Raw genomic sequence first — 17,383 nt, forward strand, 5'->3', positions numbered from 1 at the left:
CCACCCCCCGCCGCCAGGGGCCGCAGCGCTGAGGCCGTGTCGCGCATGCGCACATCGGGGGCGGGCCCCCCGCGCTCCCTGCACACGCCGCCGCGCCTCGGCGCATGCGCGCTGGGTCCGGCCGCGCGGCGCGGGGCGGGGGGGACGGGGCGGCCGGTGCCGCCCCGCTGAGGTGGCGGCGGCGGGAAGATGGAGGCGGCGGCGCTCGGCGGGTCGGTGCTGCCGGTTGCTCTCGCCTTCCTCCTCATCTTGCTGCTGCTGGCGGCCGTGCTGCGCCGCCCCGCCCCGCGGGGGCTGCCCGACGCCCCGCCGGCCGGTGAGTACCGCGGGGACGGCGGCGGGATCGGGGCTGGCCGGTCCGGGCGGCGCTGAGCTGACCCGACCCTCCGCTCCCCGCAGGCCCCGGGGCGAGCGGCGACGCCGCCGCCAAGCCGGAGGAGCACAGGAAGGCGAAGCAGCCGGCGCGGGCCCGGAGGGACAAACCGCAGCAACACAGCTTCGCCCACCGGCTGCTGGTCGCCGCCCTCAAGGTACCGTGTGCCCCCTGGTGCCTTCCCGGGCTCGGCGCCTCCCGCCTCGCCAGGCCCCCCCCGCTGTGAGTGCGCTCTCTCCGTAGGGCCACAGCGGCTCCGTCTCCTGCCTGGACTTCAGCAGCAGCGGGAAGTACCTGGCGTCCTGCGGCGATGACCGCACGGTCCGGCTGTGGAGCACCCGGGACTTCACGGCTCGCGAGCACCGCTGCCTGCGTGCCAACGTGGGGCTGGACCACGCCGAGCTTGTCCGCCTCAGCCCCGACTCGCGGTAGGGCCGGGCCTCGCCGCGCTCCATCCGTCCCCAGCCCGGGGATAACTCGGGGCGTGTCGGCAGCCGGACGACCTGTGGACAGAGCGGCTGGTCACCCAGCCCAGGCCTTGGTTGGGACCAGGGGTGTGTCCCCGGGCTGTGTGGGGGTGACATCCCTTATAGGGTCTTAGCGGTGCCACTGATTCGTGGCCTCTCATGAAAGTAGCTGGCATTTTAATGTGGTTCTCAGGGCAAATATCCCAGCACCCAGCTTGCTGCACCCATGGAAGGAGCTTGTTAAGGCCTTTTTCAGCCAGGCCCTGCAGTTGGGTTGAGCTGCTGAGCCTCTCCGGGGGGCTGGGGGGGACCTCTTGCTGGCTGGGAAGGTTGGTGGAAAAGCATGCCTTAGCACTTTGTGAACTGGCCTCTTTTAGAGAGAGGAGGGGATCTCATGTCCAGATGTGGAGTAATAAATTCTTTTCCATTCCGTGTTGCAGCTGAGCTAAGACAGGGAACTTGCTGTCCTTGTAAAGATGCAGCTTTTTATCTGCCAGTGTATCCCCTTCCCCAAGTGCTGCTGAGTGACCTGTTAGTGTACCTGTTGCAGCTAGGCTGGGCTGCAGTAGCCCGTTCCTTAACAGTTCAGACTGTCTGTCCTTCTGCAGGGCATTCATTGTTTGGCTGGCGAATGGTGAGACTATTCGTGTCTATAAAATGACTAAGAAGGATGATGGCAGCTTCACCTTCACTGCAACTTCTGGGGACTTCCCGAAGAAGCACAAGGCTCCTGTCATTAACATAGGAATTGCAGAGACAGGTATGGAAATCAGCTGCTCACTTGTTGAGACTCGAGATCAGTTTTGATTTTCTTGTAAAGCAAGAACTGCTGGGTTGAGAAGTGTTGGGAGGCTTTGGCATTCTCAAGGCCCATTTCTGCACCAGTACTTGATTCTCTGTAGTCTCTTAGGTGTTACTTTTTAGCCTTTGTTTACTACTGAGTGAACTGAAAGATGTCGGTTTCAGACAGGTTATATTCCTATAAGCACAGAACTGGCTCCCCAGTATGCACAGTCTCTTAATTTACATTTGCAGGGATGCTGTTGCAAAGAGGTCTGGTCTCGATATTGAGAGGATTGCTGTTCTCTGGCCCACCAGTCTCTCTTTAACCAGTCAAAAATCTCTCTAGTGAGTTCATTTGGTCTATCTTGAACTTCTGGGATCTTCTAGAACTGAGGCTGGGGCAGGGGGGTATGTGTTAGTGGTGAGGGCTTGATTGATTAATGCTCCAGGTGTGTGACAGCAGGCAGCTGGAAGTGGGTGGATGTGAATTCACCTCTGTAATAGGAGAGCAGAGAGAATGTTAACTGAGACCTTTGTTCAGCTGTGATAGTGAAAACTTAAACCTGCAACAAGTAGCTGAAAGGTAGACAGACAATTCCCTGTCCAGGCTGAGATGGAAAAGCAGAAAGCATTGCAAGTGGAAACAAGCAGGAGTCCAAAATGCTGACCCAGCTAGTCATGGATGACAGTAGTGTGACTTGTAGTCGGGTACCTGACCACAATCCATGACTTGAAAGCTACCTCAAGTTGTGTTTTAACCATCTGGGGAAGATAGTCTGCTGCTTTACTCTTGTGGCACCAGCTTAGGGCTGGGCTGACAGTGGGAGCTGGGGGGGTGCTGGGGTGAGAAGCATGTGTGGTTTCTGAGTGCCCACTGCCAGTTGATGGTTCCTGAGGGCAAGGGTGTACTAAAGCAGAATAGGAGCTGAGTTTTCTGATACTGCTCTTTGCCCTGTCTTGGGAAATTGACACCCCTTGAACTTTGATGCTGCTTTTGGTTTTCCTGCCTGTCCAGGTGCCAGGGGAGGTTGTCCTGCTCAGGGACTGTCCTAGGCCTTTGATAAGTCTGTGGCAGTGTTAGGCTTGGGTGCTCTTCTGATCTTTGCCTTTTTTCCCCAGGAAAGTTTATCATGACAGCTTCCAGTGACACTACTATCCTGATATGGAGCCCAAAGGGTGAGGTCCTGGCCAGCATTAACACTAACCAGATGAACAATGCCTATGCCACGGTGTCGCCGTGCGGGAGGTGAGGGACTGCTCCTGCTGCAGGGTGGGGGGCTGCGGGAGTGAACAGGAACTGCTTTTACTTTGGCTAAAGTGTTTCTCATTCCTAAGTTGTTCTGGTCTCTGGTGGCCTTCCGTAGTGCTCCCTTCAGCAGCCTGGTGTCAGTGAAAAGTGAGAACTTTTTCAGCTGACCAAAGATATGAATGTAGGAGTCTGGATAGGTTTGCCTTCACAGAGCCCGTGCAGGAGGAGGAGAGCTCTGCAGGGCTGGCCCTGCAGCCTGGCTGAAGCAGGTGCTCTGTAACAGATAGCCTGTGTCTCTGCTTGTCGTTCACCCAGGTTTGTGGCATCCTGTGGCTTTACCCCTGATGTGAAGGTGTGGGAGGTGTGTTTTGGCAAGAACGGAGACTTCCGGGAGGTGACCAGGGCTTTTGAGTTGAAAGGCCACACTGCTGGCATATATTCCTTCTCCTTCTCTAATGATTCAAGGAGGTAAGTGTGTGTTCTCTGCTGCCTGGAGCAGTACGCTCTGGCTCACCCTCGGGCACGTGAGCTCGCCCTTGCCAGCGCACGCCAGCAGCCTGCAAGGGGGCTGCCTCCCTATGCAGTGTCAGGGAACCTTCCCTGTGCTTTTCCACGGGAGCCCAAGGCAGCAAAACCCTGACTGGTTCATGCCACCTGCATATTCCCCATGGGTTTTCCTCCGGGGAGTGACTGTCTGTGTGCTGGAAAGAGGACAAGGGCTGTCTCTGTGTACAGATTCACACTTCCCAAAGGATTCCTGGTTTGCAGCCATGGCAGGGGAAGAGGTGCTGCCCGATTTCCTTACGCTCTCCTGTGCTGTGTCTCCTGGCTGCAGGATGGCGACTGTTTCAAAGGACGGGACGTGGAAATTCTGGGACACAGATGTAGAATATAAGAAACAACAGGATCCATACCTTCTTCTGACGGGGAAGTGTGAGGTGACGGAGCCTTGTCGCATCGCTCTGTCCCCCGATGCTCGTGTTGTGGCTATCTCTAGCGGCACAGACATTGTTGTGTACAACACGAGGAGAGGAGAGGAGGAGGAGCGCTTTCTCGCTGTGCACGGACAGTGCATAACAGACTTGGCTTTTGACACCAACAGCCGCTACCTGGTGTCGTGTGGGGACCGGGCCATCCGCGTCTTCCACAACACTGCTGGTCACCGGGCAGTAGTGGAGGAGATGGAGACCATGCTGAAAAAAACTGGGAACAAAGCCACCCGGGAGAGGCTGGAGCAGCAGATCTCCACTGCCCGCAAGGCGCTGGCTGCAATCTATGGCAAGAAGCACTAATCCTCCCCCCACAGTGGCACAGCACACCTACCTATTTGCAATCAGAGGAGGACGTGTTCTGCCTTTGGGGATTTTTGGTTTTTAATAACGCAACAATTTGTAATAAAAGAATGCACAGACTGTGTGTCCAGGGCCTTCCTGATGTGCTTTGTGACCGTAGGGCTGGGGGGCTGGATTGCGCATCTGCCAGGGCAGGGTGGGGGTAATCGAGGGGCCCTGGGTGACACGCGCAGGGTTTGTCCCCACCTGCTGTCTCCTCGCTATCCCCTGGTAGTGGTTGCTCGGACAGGGCTGGTGAGGTTTTCTGGGCTTAGAAAAGGGGGTTTTTGTGTTGGTGGTTTTTTAGGGTTTTTTCAGAGGAACTGCCCAACCTCAATCTCTATCCTAAGCAGTGCGCTAATGCTGCCCGCGCACAAGCAGGGCTCCTTCCCCGGGGCGCGGGGAGCTGAGGCGCTGCACCGCGGCCCCGAGCACAACCCGGCGGCAGCCGCCGCCTCCCCAAGCGCTGTGCGGGGACTAAGCGCCGCCGGGTCCTGCCCAGCGCTGGGCGGGACTTGCCCCGACGCAAGATGGCGGCGCGTCGCCGCCCTGCCCGAGGGAGGGGGAGGCGAGCGGCGCAGGCGCACTACGCACCGCCGCTCTTCCCCACCCCCCGCTCCCTATTTCCGGGCGTGGCGAGCGCGGTGACGCAACACGCGCTGGGCGGGGGTGGGGCGGGGCGCGCGCATGCGCGGAGAGAGGCGGCGGGTGCTGCGGAGCCGGGGCTGCCGGGGCTGCGGGCGCCATGTCGGGCCGCTCGGTGCGCGCCGAGACCCGCAGCCGCGCCAAGGATGACATCAAAAAAGTGATGGCGGCCATCGAGCGCGTCCGCAGATGGTGAGAGGCGGGGCCGCGGGGGGGTGGGGCCTGCCCGGCGTGCAGCCAATCACCGCACCACACGGGTGCCGGTGGAGGTGCTCCGGCGGCGACTATCCAATCAGCGTGCTGCGTGGGGTAGCGGGCGGGGATAGCGAGGCAGCAGCCAATTAACTCGCACCGTCTGCTCGGGGGTCTGGGGGGGACCGGAAGGGCCGGTGATCGGCGGTCGGCACGACCAATCACAACGAGGTGTGGGGGGGGGGTGAGAGGGCGGGGTGCGGCAGTGCGCTGGATTGGCGTTCCCCTGGGCCAATCGGAGCCTGGCGGGCGGGCGGGGCTTGTTGCCGGGGTACCCCGGGGGTCGGGGCCGTTAACGGCTGTATCCGCGCAGGGAGAAGAAGTGGGTGACGGTGGGGGACACCTCCCTGCGGATATTCAAGTGGGTGCCGGTGGCGGACAGCAAGGAGGTGGGTACCGCGCGGGCCGGGCCCTTCCCGCTCCGCGCAGGGGGCCGGGGCCGAGCCGCTGATGTCAGCCCGGGGCTCCCCGGCGCAGGCTCGGGCGGCTCTGGGCTGCCGCTTCCCCAGGCCTTTCCAGCGGGGCCGGGGCCTCAGTGCCGGCCCGCACGCCGCTGAGCCCGGGCTGCAGCGTCTGCCGATCGCCATCCGCCATCGCCCCGCGGCGCTGCGGCCGTGCCGAGGGATCTCTGCTGGTTTCCTCCCTTGCACCAGAGCTCACACGCTCCTGGTGATCCCACCGCGCTGCCGGTGATCTGTTTTGCCTTAATCCCCAGAGGACTTGTTTTTATTTGGTGGTACTCCTAGATAGGTGTCAGCTCCTTTTACTCTGATTCTGAGCCCTTTACAGCTGAAGTCTTTGCCTCTCAGTTAGGAAAGTGCCCGAAAAGGAAAGGGAAGAGGCCTACATGAGCCCTCTGGGCTGCTGGGAGAGAGAAGGGGGAGTAGCTTCTCGAAGTAGTTTGTGCACCTCTGCGTCCTCTTGCCGGTGGTGGGCTCCTCTGACCTTATGTTTCTGCTTTTCTTTCTCTCCTCAAGAAAGAGAAATCCAAATCAAGTAGCAGCACTGCCCGAGAACCTAATGGCTTCCCAGCTGACACCTCTGCCAACTCCTCTCTCCTCCTGGAGTTCCAAGGTGAGTCTGGCTGAGCCACTTTCAAGCTGGGGAAAGACTCTAAGGCTTTACAGAAGCTGGGATTTTGCTCTCTTGTGTATGCTACATGTGTTGGGAAGAGCAGCATGTCTTCAGTGCAGGGTAGTGCTGATCCACTTTTGGACTGTCCCTTCTGAAACTTCATTTTTGTTGTCAGAAAGAATCTTAATCGACTGTTTCTAGAATCTTCGGGTAGGAAGCTTCAGGGGGAGCTGGAGGAGTGGGGGTTCCTGTTCCCACTTTGCAGTCCCTGATGGGGAGAGGCCAGTAGCTGCCCTCAGCTACTGCTTCCAGCAGTGACTTGCCTGGACCTTAGGATGAAAGGGCAGAGCTTCTCCTTGACCTTGCTTGTGATCCTGGCACACAGCAGCCAGACAGGAGCAGGCCAGGCTCTGTGGCAGAGCCGGGCAAGGCTCAGGCAGCACATGGACTCACTGTAGAGCAGAGCATGTGCCTGTCCCCAGCCTCTCCACTTGGCTGTCAGTGTGGCCAAGGAAAATGAGGGAATGTGTTGGTGCTTCCAGTAGATTCAGTGAGGTTAGCGTTGCAGGTCTGCAGTTTAGGACTGCCTTACCTGGAAGAGATATGTGCCAGGATTGCCTGCCCCTCCGGAGGCAGGTGCTGAGTGTTGTTGCTGGCGTTAGATTGCTGCCTCGCAAGTAGAAGAGTTACAGAACCCTGCTACACAGGCAGGACACCTGCCTTCGAGCGCCTGGGGCTCTTGCAAGCTGCAGACAGGAGATTTGGCAGCACAGCGCTTTGTGTCGCCCCTGTGCCTTCCTTCTGACTAGCCCAGGGTTGCTTTCTGTCTGCCCAAGTCAGTCCCCGGACAGGAGGAGCCCCTCTCCTGCAGGCCAGCTGTGCCCCAGCAGGGAGCCCTGTGCTGAGCAGCCTGTGTGCTGATGGTGACAGCGAGTCCCTGTGCTCTCCCTACCTCTTACTCTGCTCTTCCTTCTCCCTAAGGCCCTGGCTCTTGGTGCTGCCCTCGGCTGCCTGTGCCCCTGGGTCAAAGTCCTCTTCTTCACTAGGTGCTGTTTCTGCAGATGAGAACAGCAACCAGAGCTCCCTGTCGGACGTCTACCAGCTCAAGGTGGACAGCAGCCCCAACTCCAGCCCCAGTCCCCAGCAGAGCGAGTCCATGAGTCCTGCCCACACATCCGACTTCCGCACGGACGACTCGCAGCCACCCACGCTGGGGCAGGAGACACTGGAAGGTGGGTGCTGGGCTGGGAAGGGAGGAGGGGGATGGTTGGGCCCAGGGAAGGCCCTGCTGGAGGTGCTGCTTGTCCAGGGGGTGACTGAGGCACTGCTGGAAGTGGACACGGCAGCAGAGACTTGTGTGTTCTGCTGGAGGCCTCTGGCTCAGCACTGAGCTGGGTCCTGCAGTACTCCTGGGTCAGCAGTTTCGTTAACCCTTCTGTTCTCCCCAGAGCCCTCCCTGCCTTCCTCGGAAGTTGCAGACGAGCCTCCCACTCTCACAAAGGAAGAGCCAGTCCCCCTTGAGACTCAGGTAAGGGAAGGGGGATTGAAACCATGTCTAAATGTGCACAGACCTGGCTTGGCTCTTTCACGCTTGTTGCTGCCCCGTGTAGCAGAAACATCTCACTGGATGGACTTGCTCTGCAGTCCCACAGTGCTCCCCAGGAGCTCCTCAAACCTCCTGGCTTTCCCGAGCTGTCCCCTGGTTCAGTTTGGGTGTTAAAGTGTGAAGAAAGGATGTGGAGGTGGGGTAAATCGGTGATTCCAGCTGACTCGGGCCAAAGCGGTTCCTGGAGCCCTGGGGCTTCCTCAGAGGTGACGGGGGCTGTCCCCGCAGCCTGGCCATGCTCTGCGTGGCTCCGTGGCCATCCTGTGCTCCCGTGACCTCGGCCTCTGGCTCTTGCAGGTAACTGAAGAGGAGGAGGACTCCAGCGCGCCGCCTCTGAAGAGATTTTGTGCCGATCAGAACTCAGTGTGCCACACGGCCTCGGAGAGCTAGCCTGCGCATCCCCGGGGAGAGCGCCTTCGCCAGCCCCTCGCAGAGCCGCCCGCCCTCCCCGGGGGGGGACGGGGTGCTTCCCTCCGGCCTGCCCCCTCCCCCGGGCCGCTCGCCATCCAGCCTGCCCTGCCCTGCCCCGCGCTGCCCTGCTCCGGCGGGCAGGAGCCTCCCGCCAGCCCTGGTGTGGGCAGCCTGCGCTCCCCCGGGCCGGGGGGCTGCCACCAGTACCCGCAAATTTGCCTCTATTTATTGGCTCCCCCTCTCCCTGCTGACCTGTCCTGTAGCGGGGGGGGTCTCCGGCGGGTGGTCTGCGTGCACAGCAGCGATGGCCTGCGGGGCTCCCGGGGCGCTGGCAGATGCTGTTTGCCCGCTCCTGGCTCCCCTGCCCGCCCTCCCCGGGGCGCCGGGAGGGCGAGAGCCGCCTCCCGCCCGCACGGAGCAATGTCCCTGCTCTCGGCGGGAGTGGGGGGCGCGGGGCCGGGTCCCGCCGTGCCGCAGTGGGGGCCGCTGGGACGCCGTGCAATAAGCTGCTCGTTGAAGCCATTAGTGTTGGGAGAGGCTGGGGCGCTCCCGGGGAGGGCGGCGGCCGGCGGCGGAGCCCCGGTCCCGGCAGGGTCTGCAGCCGCGCTCCCCTCGGGGCTGCCCCGCGCCCTCCTCCTCCCCGGGCCGCCGGAGCCCTGCCCGGCCTCGGTACCCCCCGTCGCGGAGACGGGGAAGGATGCGGCAGGGCGCCGGCCCCCCGCCCCGTCCCGCCCCAGGACCCCCCCCCCCTGCCCCGGGGCTCTGCCCCCAGCCCCCGCCGCCCCCCCGCCCGCCCCTTTCCCCCCGCCGCCACTGCATGTCCCGCCGAGTCTGTGATCGAGCCTGGCGAAGCCGAAGGCGCGGCCGCGCGTGGAAGTGGAAAGTTATTTTAGCACTGAATAGAATATTTTTAAAATTAAAGTATTTGACATACAGCGCCCGGTGTCTGCGGGGCGGGGCCGCCGGTGGGAAGTTCGTAGCGGGGGGGGGGGGGGGGGGGCGGGAATCGCCGGGTCTGGCCGCCGCGACAGCTCCCCGCGCCGGTCCCGAGCCCGCCGCCAGCCCGTCCACGCCCTCGGCCCCGTGCCCTCGGGCGGTGCCCAGCGCTGTCGGGGGGGCCGGGCCCGGCCCCGGACCGAGCCGGCGGCGAGCCTGGGGGAGCCCGGGACAGCCGCGCCGCCACCCGCAGCGGCCCCGCCGCCGGCTGCCCGCCAGGGCCCTGCCCGGGGAGGGCCGGGCCGGCGCTCCCCGCCCAGTACTGCGAGCCCGGTTATGCAAAAGGGCCCAAATAAATCAGGTTCATTCACGTGACGGCCGCCGGTGTCTTGGCAATAGCCGGCCTTTGATTTGCTTCTGTATTGCAGGTAACGATTTTTATTTCCCAGTTTATTAAATCTAGTGTGTAAGCCTGGGCCAAAGGCGTATGGTTTCCTTTGTCACGCTGCCATACCTAATCGTGAAGTGCTTCTAATCACTTATCATTTCAGGATCAGGATGGCCAGACAAGAAGGGCAGCTCCTGATTAATTTGAAAATGGTAGATATTGAGAAAAAAGTTTTAGGAGGAGAGATCCAGAAAGACCTGCAATCAGAAAAGGCAATGAAAGGACCTTTCCATAGCAGTGTGTGTGTTGCTGAATTCAGGAGGAGGAGGAGTGAGGATGGAGAGCGAAGACGAGGATTAGTGCTTTCAGGAGCATGACGTTGGTCTGGACGTAGAGCAGAGCCTCGGGGGTACACGGGCTGCACTGGGGCTGGTGAACACTTCCCATGGATGCCTTGCTGCTTTGGGTTAAAACATGGAGCTGTGGAGATCCAGAGTGGCAGAGTGCAGCCACAAAGCCGCGCATCCGTCGCTCAAGTGCTGGTTTGTCCTGTAGCCCCTTCGCTTCAGTCTTCCCTGTGACTTCGTGTGATGCTGCTGGATTTCCAAGGAGCGAGCGCAGCTGTGCCAAGCTCTGTGGTGGGAGTGGGCCAAGCGCTAAGAAAGCTCCACTGAATTTTGATGGGAGAGCAAAGGAGGCCCCTCTGAACACCGAGGAGCACAATGTCTAAGATGCCACTGCCAGGTTTGTCAAAGACAGACAAACTGGTGGGTGGGGAGGTCCTGGATTCCACAGAGACAACACATACTGAATTTAAGAACTTCTTTACAGAGGATATCTTGGAGTACATTAGAAAAACCCTCCCAAATTATGTCTCTGCCTTTGCAAACATTCAGGATGGTTATTTTTTGGAGTGGATCACAGCAGTAAAGTCATTGGAAGTCATAAGCTTTAGAAAAAACAGTAGCTGATACCATGGGCTCAGTGCTTGTCCATCACTTCTGTGGCTCTCAGGCTGGTGTGCAGTGTAAGTCTTAAATCCTGAGCATTTATAATGAAACAGAACGCTCGCAGGGCTACGGACGGACGGTGCGAGTCGAACCGCCTTGCTGCGCTGTTCTCCATGATAACACTGAATCCTGGTGGTGATGAGTGACAGGATCAAAAGATGGGAGATGGACAGAGCTCATGACAGCTGCAGGCCCAGGTGTAATCTGCGTTTACAGTAGTGCCAACTTCATTTCTGCCATGCTTATAAACTTCCAGGAGGAAAGACCAACAGCTTTGTTCCGTGTTCTCACCAAACCTCAAAGGGCCTTTGGCCCGTGGCACAGTCACAGGCACTGGGAGTTACAGTACAGTAACTGGCCTCTGACAGCAAACCATTCTGAGAAGCATTACTGGTTCAGCAGGACTTTTTGAAGCACTCCCAACTGGAATAAGCCTTCCTAGGGATCCCATATGCCCCTAAATGAAGTGGAAAGATTCAAAATTGCCCAGGAGCTTCTATTACTATTAATGAGACTTGCATCAAACTTTTGAAGCAGACTTTGTTAAGATGCTTAGGAGGGAGTGATGTCCTGGTGGAAATCTGGCCCCTTTAGGTGCCTAAAAGGGGTTTATTTTGACAAACAAAAACATCCTTACTGGTGCTGATCACCATGGAGTGAAATCCCCAGTGCTTGATGCAGGATTAATATCCTTGTCCTGGTTTGATCTGTGTAGATCCAGCATCTTGTCACAAATTGTGTGCCAGCACTAAAGTAAAGTAATCATTTTAGCTGTAATGGTGGTGTCACACTGACCTGCGACTTTTCTTCTCCTTCCCCTTATCAGGTACTAATAACATCTGTAATGAGGTCAGCAACACTGGGATAGCTGCTAAAACCTGGACAATCATCTCTTCAGAGATTAGCTGGAGGTTGAGAAAAGTCAAGTCTGCAGCTCAGCAAGCAATGCAGCAGGTTGCAAACCTCTCCCCCTTTCCGAGGCGCACACACATTTCACATGTCCACGTGGTTGTTAAAGGCTGTTTTGAAGAAGCAGGGTCGCAAAGCTTTGCCTGTTTTATGGCATGTTGTCCTGCTTTATTGTGAAATCCTTCCCCTTCAATAGCTATGTCCTGTGTTTTGTTCTGTTGTGCCGCTACAAGACCTGTATGGCAGATCCTAGAGAGTTTATTCCAACCATGGATTTGAATAGGAGTTTTTCAGTCTCAAGGTGAAACTAACCCTCCTTTCCTACAGGTTCACTGTGACACAAACTTCCCTGGGGCGTGTGCCCACGGCAGTGACCACAGGAGCCAGGAGTGTCCTAACCAAAGGGTCCTCCTGTCCCAGCAGAGCCCCGGCGTGCCGGGTGGCCGCGGCCTTTGTGAACCTTTCCTGTGGCTCTGCTCTGCACCCGGAGCTGGGATGTCTGGTTTCTTCAAAGCACACAGCTGCAGAACAGACAGAGAGGGTGATGTCAATGGGAGCAAGGGCTCTGGAGATGTGCCCCAGCCCCCTGGGACACACAGGTGGTTCCTGCAGGGTGCTGGGGTGCTGAACTGGTGGGTCAGGCATCTCTTACCTGGGCACTGGGGGCTCCACAGACTCGTCTCACACGGGGTCTGGATCTTGCCTTCAAACTGTGAAGCCATCCATGCTGTGAGTCGTCTCTTCTACAGCAAATCAAAATCCTGTTGGTTTGACAAAACACTGTCATTCTTAACTATGTAGGCAGCGTTTTCTTGAGCAGGATTGCAAAGGGAGGATTAAAAGTAGTCATTTTAGTTACTCTTTAGTGCTGGGTTTTGAAAGTTCATATGGAAGGATTTTGATGGGTATAACATACTTTTTTCTTCCCCAAGATCTTTCAGATGTGGCTGATGAATTTGAGAATGAGCTCAGCCTGGCAAATGGTCCTTCTCTTACCAAGCCAATTTATTCAAAAGCAGGTCTCCAGTGTGCGTCTGAGCTCCAAAAAGGCCTCTACCCAGGTAAGCCATTTATATTACTATTACTACTAATAATAGTTACCTGAACATTTTCTAGTATCCACCCCTGTTCCTGGCATTACACTCAGCCCTCCACTGCCACTCAGGGTCCTGCTGGTGATGGCTCCAATCTGCCAGGGGTTGTTAGGGCAAGTCGTCAGCATCCCCCGTTCTTTCATCGGGAGTATGTAGTTGCTGCTGCTGGTTTCTCTTTCCTGCTCCAGGATCTGCTGGGGGTCACTTGCTGTAGGTTTGTTAACACACTTTTACACCTTGTTCTTTCTTCCATGGTCTGCAGGTTCACTGCTCCACTGGAGTTCAGCAAACACGGCACGTTTCACACAGGTTAGATACTTGTCCTCTGTTACCTTAAAACCAGTTTTGTTCAGCTCTGGGGCTGCATTTCTTTATCAGACTGTCTGAGAGCTGTTTCTGCCCTGGGCATCTCCTGTGCTCTCTCACCATGACACACCTGAGCTCAGCCCCCTGTCCTGTATCCCACATCTCAGGACTCTGCTGTCCTACCAGACCTGTATTTCTGCACTCTGCATCACCATGTTATAGGCAGGAAGATCTTATTCTCTGCAGAAAAACTGCTTGTTGCTACTGTCTGTATAAATTGATGGTTGTTACCCACAGCCACCTGGTTATTAGATAAAATGCTATTAGAGGCAAACCAAGTAAAAACAAAGCTCCAAACAGGTCAACAAAAATTCAAACAAAGCCACCAGACAGGCATCTGAACAGAGGCCTTGGAAACTCAGTGCACTCCCCCTGGCTTGGTGCTGGCAGTGCTGGTCTGCGGGGCTAAGCACCAAGTGTTTGGGTGTCGGATGTCTGATCGTCAGAGACATTAACCTCACCCAGCAAGTTAATTCTGCCACCCTGCTCCCTGCCGCGGTGGAACTTCAGGCTGGGGCAGACAAGGGAATGAAAAGCTCAGCCCTCACCGTGCAGGGGTGGAGAACCTTGCCTTGTTTTTATTTTTTAGGTGACTTTGATTATTTCAGAAACACTTCAGCTATAAAAGCAGCGGTGGTTGCTGAGCAACAGAGATTCCCACATACCAAGCCCTGAAAGAGAAGGGAATAGAAGTAGCCAAGGGCAATGTAAATCCTGTAATGTTCCTGCAGAGCAGGGCTGTGGCTTTAGGTCAAGCTCAGGCATGTGGGAGAGACATGGTATTTCAGGTCCTGTGCAGTATCAGGACCACATCAATCAGTAGAAAAGAGATATTTTCTCATTAAACATAGTCCATGGATTATTTTTTTCCACATTTTGACCTACAGAGCTACGTATTAAATGCTATTTTTTTCTGATTATTTTTGTAATTTTGCTATCTTTTCACATGTTTTCAGGATCACTCTCAGGTGATCGATTTACTGATCAGTTAATAGTGTTTTGGTACAGGGTACACAATTGCTGTTTCTTGGTGAGAATGTATTTTTTAAATGGAAGGCTGTGCTGCAGCCAGTGAAAATGTGTGCTTGCATTTGAGGGTTCTTTGGGTGTTATGAATGTGGATAGCTGTAATTTTAACCTGTAAATTTAAGAGATGATTCCTGTTAATATTTTTTAAAATTACTGTTACTTTTTATTTTGGAGGAGCACCAAGTTTAGTGTTGGGCCGAGAGGTATCTTTATGCCTTCCCCTGTATTTAGTAGGAATGTGTATACATCGAGGGACTGGTGATGCTCTCAGGTGCCTTTTCCCTTGCTATACACATGGTGTTTTGCCAGTCAGGAGTGTAGGAGCCGCTGCAAGGAACTCCATCTGGTTCAGCCACCAGTCTCTCACTGTGCCAGCAACACACCTGTCAGAGGAATACCTAAATAATGAGAAGGCAGATGGAAAGGAGGCAGATCCTTCCAAAGAGACTTCTTATTCCGTTTAGAAGTCAGGCATGGCTAAAGCATGGAGTTTTTATCTCTTTTATTCATATGAAAAATCCTTACAGACTTACCACCGGGTATCATGAGAATGCTGAATTTTTTACTCACACTAAATCATTTACTTCGATGACCTCATGGTATAATATATTCTTCCAGTAAATGGTGTGCTGAGTAAATTATTTACTGTATTTTGTTTTTCTAATTTTGTATTTCTTTTTTCTAGTGGGTTCTAATGAAATCAAATGGAAGCCAGAAACCATCTGCACCGACCTGTTCTCAGAGTATCCTGGATTAGAGGATTTAACGAAAAAACAAATCCATCCACTTAACAAGGGGATACCAGTATTTTCAAGGAGTTGGGTTGTTGACACTGGATTGCCAAAAACCCAGGATGTTATGTGTGATGTTCTCTTAGTAACTGAAAATGTGTATCCAGTATTGTACACTGTAGTCAAGGACGCCTCTTCTGCTGAGTCTGAAAACTCGAGAGAAACTGCTTATGCATTAAAGCAGAAACTAGTCAGTGACAGGGGATATGCTTCAAAAATGTCTGTGATTCCCCAAATACTGCACCTGAATGACACAAAGAACCAGATGGAAGTTGCAGAGAACGATGTTCCCCAAGAAGAAAACCTGTGTGATTACACCAGCTTGTACCCAGAGAAATTACATCCTCACCTCCAGGGTCATCCCCATGTTCCTGCGTGCCCTTGTGCTGCACTTTAGGTCCTCCTTAAGTGACCATTTGGCTGTGAGATTTTCAGCCTTCTCACTCTCAAACAGCTGCTCTCCTAGAATCTGCACAAAGTCAAGGAGCAGTTTGTCCTTGGTCTTCCTGGAACAGGGAAAACAATTGTGGCTTTGAAGATCACTGAGAAAATAAGAAATGTTTTTCACTGTTCTGCAGGAGGAATACTCTACACTGGTGAAAATCAACCCTTGCAGAAATTTGTGGGGTAAGCAGTAATGTGTATTTCCTCTTTTTTCTTTCATTCCATCCTTTGTACATAGAGCACAAGCCCCGCTGATTTTATATCTGTTTGCCAAATACATAGCTTTGGCTGACACAAACACACAATAATCATCTCAAGAAAGGTGAGCTGAACTCTGGCCCAGATCCAGCGTTCACTGGCTGTAGTGAGAATCCCACCTTCAGGGATTGCGGATTGTGTTAGACCTTCAGCAGATGATGGCCTTCGTTTAGCAGTCGATTACGGCTGGTGTTGACACCAAAACTATCCACCTGCCTTTCTCTGTTGCTGCCTCAACACTGCCTGTGCTGAGCCTGCCTCTCATGCAGCTGTGCTGGAAATGGGACCTTGCACCTGGGCCATCTAGACAAGGAGAAAAAAACCCGATGCCGTTTTGGTAGAGGATTTCAGGCAGAGCAGTTCCCCAGTCCTGTTCTCGCTGCGTTTCCATTTGTGTCAGCGCTGAAGCAGGTGGGCAGCAGGGCCACCATGCGGGACGAGGCACCGGGGAACCGCAGCCTGGCTCGGGCGCAGCAGTGCCCAAGCAGCGGGTCCTGGCCGCAGCAGGCAGATGGCCTGGCAGAAGTGCTGCCCGTCCCCGCTCATCCCGGGGACAAAAGAGAACGTGTCCTTCCCGCGGGAGCTCAAGCACCGCACTGCTTCCGTGGGCCAGGGAAAGCAGGGCAGGGGGACCCCCTGGGGAGCTCTGCCACAGCATCCCCACGCAGGAAGGGTGGGCAGGAGCCTCCTCCTAGGAGAGACACAAGGCCTGTTGGTAGGGGCCGTGCAGCCTGTGCAGCTGTGCCTGTGCAGAGCCAATCCGTTGGAATAAATATTTTCATCAGGAAAATGACACAGCAAGCTGCAGCTGAGATAGGAAGTTCTGCATGTTTAGACAGTAAGCAGCAATAGCTCTCCAAGCAAGAACACACTGAGAAATGGAGGCAGTCAGTATGGATGTGTCTGGTGACATCTTTTTATTTACATACATTTTGGGGAGGGGGTGGTGGTGGTTTGGCTTTTTTTAGAAATAAGATCTGCCTGTCTGTGACATGTGTTGCCTCCTTAAATGGGAACTTCCCAGAAGTGAAACACATTGTGGTTGATGAAGCTCAGTATTTTCGTTAGGTGTTTACATGCCCAGGAGCTAGTCAAGGCAGAAAGTGGCATTTTCTGGGTCTTCCTGGATATCTTCCAATGCACTCGCCCACATGGTTGTGGTCTTTTCTGAACTGTATCCTCAGGAACAGCTGACCAAAGTGGTCTGTAATGCCAAGCAAATACACAATGTCATGTTTCATCTAATGAGGTTATCCTCCAAGTACTGAACACAGATACGCCCTATGGGGTGGTGGAAGAGTTGTTTAAACAGGCTGAATGTGCCCATTCTTTATCAGGCGACTACATAATAAAATAAAATAAAATATGGGAACACTGGAAATGGCCGATTATGTGATCAGTCAGTGCAACAGTGGCATCCAGCAAGGCTTTCTCATCAAAGATGTTGCAATCCTGTGCAGGACATGGTGTGCAGCCCCTGTGTTCAGATATTGAAGTATGAGCTAAAAACACAAATAAGGAAAGGTAGGGTGACGTTCTTGGGGCTAGCAGAGAGTGTTTTAGACAACATCATTGTTCTTGACAGCATCCAATGCTTCTCAGGCCTAGACAGGAGGACTGTGTTTGGCATCCACCTTGTCCCTGCAGAAAAGGAGGTATTTCTCAGTCTTTTACTCTGTGTGGCATCCAGAGCCAACACCAAACTCCATTTGCTCTTCCACAAAGAAAAGGTGTTCTAAAGAGGCGAGGCTTTAAAGGACAGTTTACTCTTACCTAGGGCTAGGGATACTAGAATGCCTCACTCATTTTTTGTTCTGTGATATTATAGGGCAGCTGTAAGATTTTTTTTTTACACCCTTTCTGTCGTCTATGCAAACAAAAAAAAAAAGCAGTTTCATATATATATTTCATTATGTGTAGGCCTGTAGGATGTCATAAAATTATTTTAATTAAAGGACATCACCACC

At 54.9% G+C, this 17,383-nt stretch overlaps 3 protein-coding genes across 6 annotated transcripts; all 3 read left to right on the forward strand.

Moving 5' to 3' along the window:
• Positions 1-124: 124 nt before the first annotated feature.
• TBL2 (transducin beta like 2) lies at positions 125-4,290 on the forward strand. 2 transcript variants are annotated; one of them, XM_074922640.1, is made up of 7 exons: positions 125-334; positions 400-530; positions 617-801; positions 1,449-1,600; positions 2,743-2,869; positions 3,188-3,340; positions 3,708-4,290. In XM_074922640.1, exons 1-7 carry the CDS (start codon positions 190-192, stop codon positions 4,162-4,164), a joined length of 1,350 nt encoding a protein of 449 aa, XP_074778741.1. In that variant the 5' UTR covers positions 125-189; the 3' UTR covers positions 4,165-4,290. The 2 variants fall into 2 exon arrangements, with proteins under 2 accessions (XP_074778741.1, XP_074778740.1); XM_074922639.1 differs by having other exon boundaries at positions 125-316.
• Positions 4,291-4,887: 597 nt separating this feature from the next.
• Positions 4,888-9,126, forward strand: BCL7B (BAF chromatin remodeling complex subunit BCL7B). 3 transcript variants are annotated; one of them, XM_074922735.1, is made up of 6 exons: positions 4,888-5,040; positions 5,414-5,489; positions 6,078-6,174; positions 7,221-7,406; positions 7,623-7,702; positions 8,078-9,126. In XM_074922735.1, exons 1-6 carry the CDS (start codon positions 4,949-4,951, stop codon positions 8,168-8,170), a joined length of 624 nt encoding a protein of 207 aa, XP_074778836.1. In that variant the 5' UTR covers positions 4,888-4,948; the 3' UTR covers positions 8,171-9,126. The 3 variants fall into 3 exon arrangements, with proteins under 3 accessions (XP_074778836.1, XP_074778837.1, XP_074778838.1); XM_074922736.1 differs by having other exon boundaries at positions 7,236-7,406; XM_074922737.1 differs by lacking the exon at positions 7,221-7,406.
• On the forward strand, positions 9,009-16,852 carry LOC141968498 (uncharacterized). Its single transcript, XM_074923250.1, has 3 exons — positions 9,009-9,555; positions 12,367-12,495; positions 14,609-16,852. The coding sequence occupies exons 1-3, from the start codon at positions 9,009-9,011 to the stop codon at positions 15,109-15,111; spliced, it is 1,179 nt and encodes a 392-aa protein (XP_074779351.1). The 3' UTR covers positions 15,112-16,852.
• Positions 16,853-17,383: the final 531 nt, after the last annotated feature.

Source organism: Athene noctua, chromosome 19 (assembly GCF_965140245.1).
Source record: "Athene noctua chromosome 19, bAthNoc1.hap1.1, whole genome shotgun sequence".
Lineage (NCBI taxonomy): Eukaryota > Metazoa > Chordata > Aves > Strigiformes > Strigidae > Athene > Athene noctua.

Bases quoted from the DNA above. Each gene is read 5' to 3' on its own strand.
- BCL7B (XM_074922735.1), top strand. From the start codon at position 4,949: ATGTCGGGCCGCTCGGTGCGCGCCGAGACCCGCAGCCGCGCCAAGGAT. The intron at 5,490-6,077 runs GTGGGTACCGCG...TCTCTCCTCAAG, and splicing joins CGGTGGCGGACAGCAAGGAG to AAAGAGAAATCCAAATCAAG. The intron at 7,407-7,622 runs GTGGGTGCTGGG...TGTTCTCCCCAG, and splicing joins GGGGCAGGAGACACTGGAAG to AGCCCTCCCTGCCTTCCTCG.
- LOC141968498 (XM_074923250.1), top strand. From the start codon at position 9,009: ATGTCCCGCCGAGTCTGTGATCGAGCCTGGCGAAGCCGAAGGCGCGGC. The intron at 9,556-12,366 runs GTAACGATTTTT...TTCTTCCCCAAG, and splicing joins GATTTGCTTCTGTATTGCAG to ATCTTTCAGATGTGGCTGAT. The intron at 12,496-14,608 runs GTAAGCCATTTA...TCTTTTTTCTAG, and splicing joins CCAAAAAGGCCTCTACCCAG to TGGGTTCTAATGAAATCAAA.
- TBL2 (XM_074922640.1), top strand. From the start codon at position 190: ATGGAGGCGGCGGCGCTCGGCGGGTCGGTGCTGCCGGTTGCTCTCGCC. The intron at 1,601-2,742 runs GTATGGAAATCA...TTTTTTCCCCAG, and splicing joins CATAGGAATTGCAGAGACAG to GAAAGTTTATCATGACAGCT. The intron at 2,870-3,187 runs GTGAGGGACTGC...TCGTTCACCCAG, and splicing joins ACGGTGTCGCCGTGCGGGAG to GTTTGTGGCATCCTGTGGCT.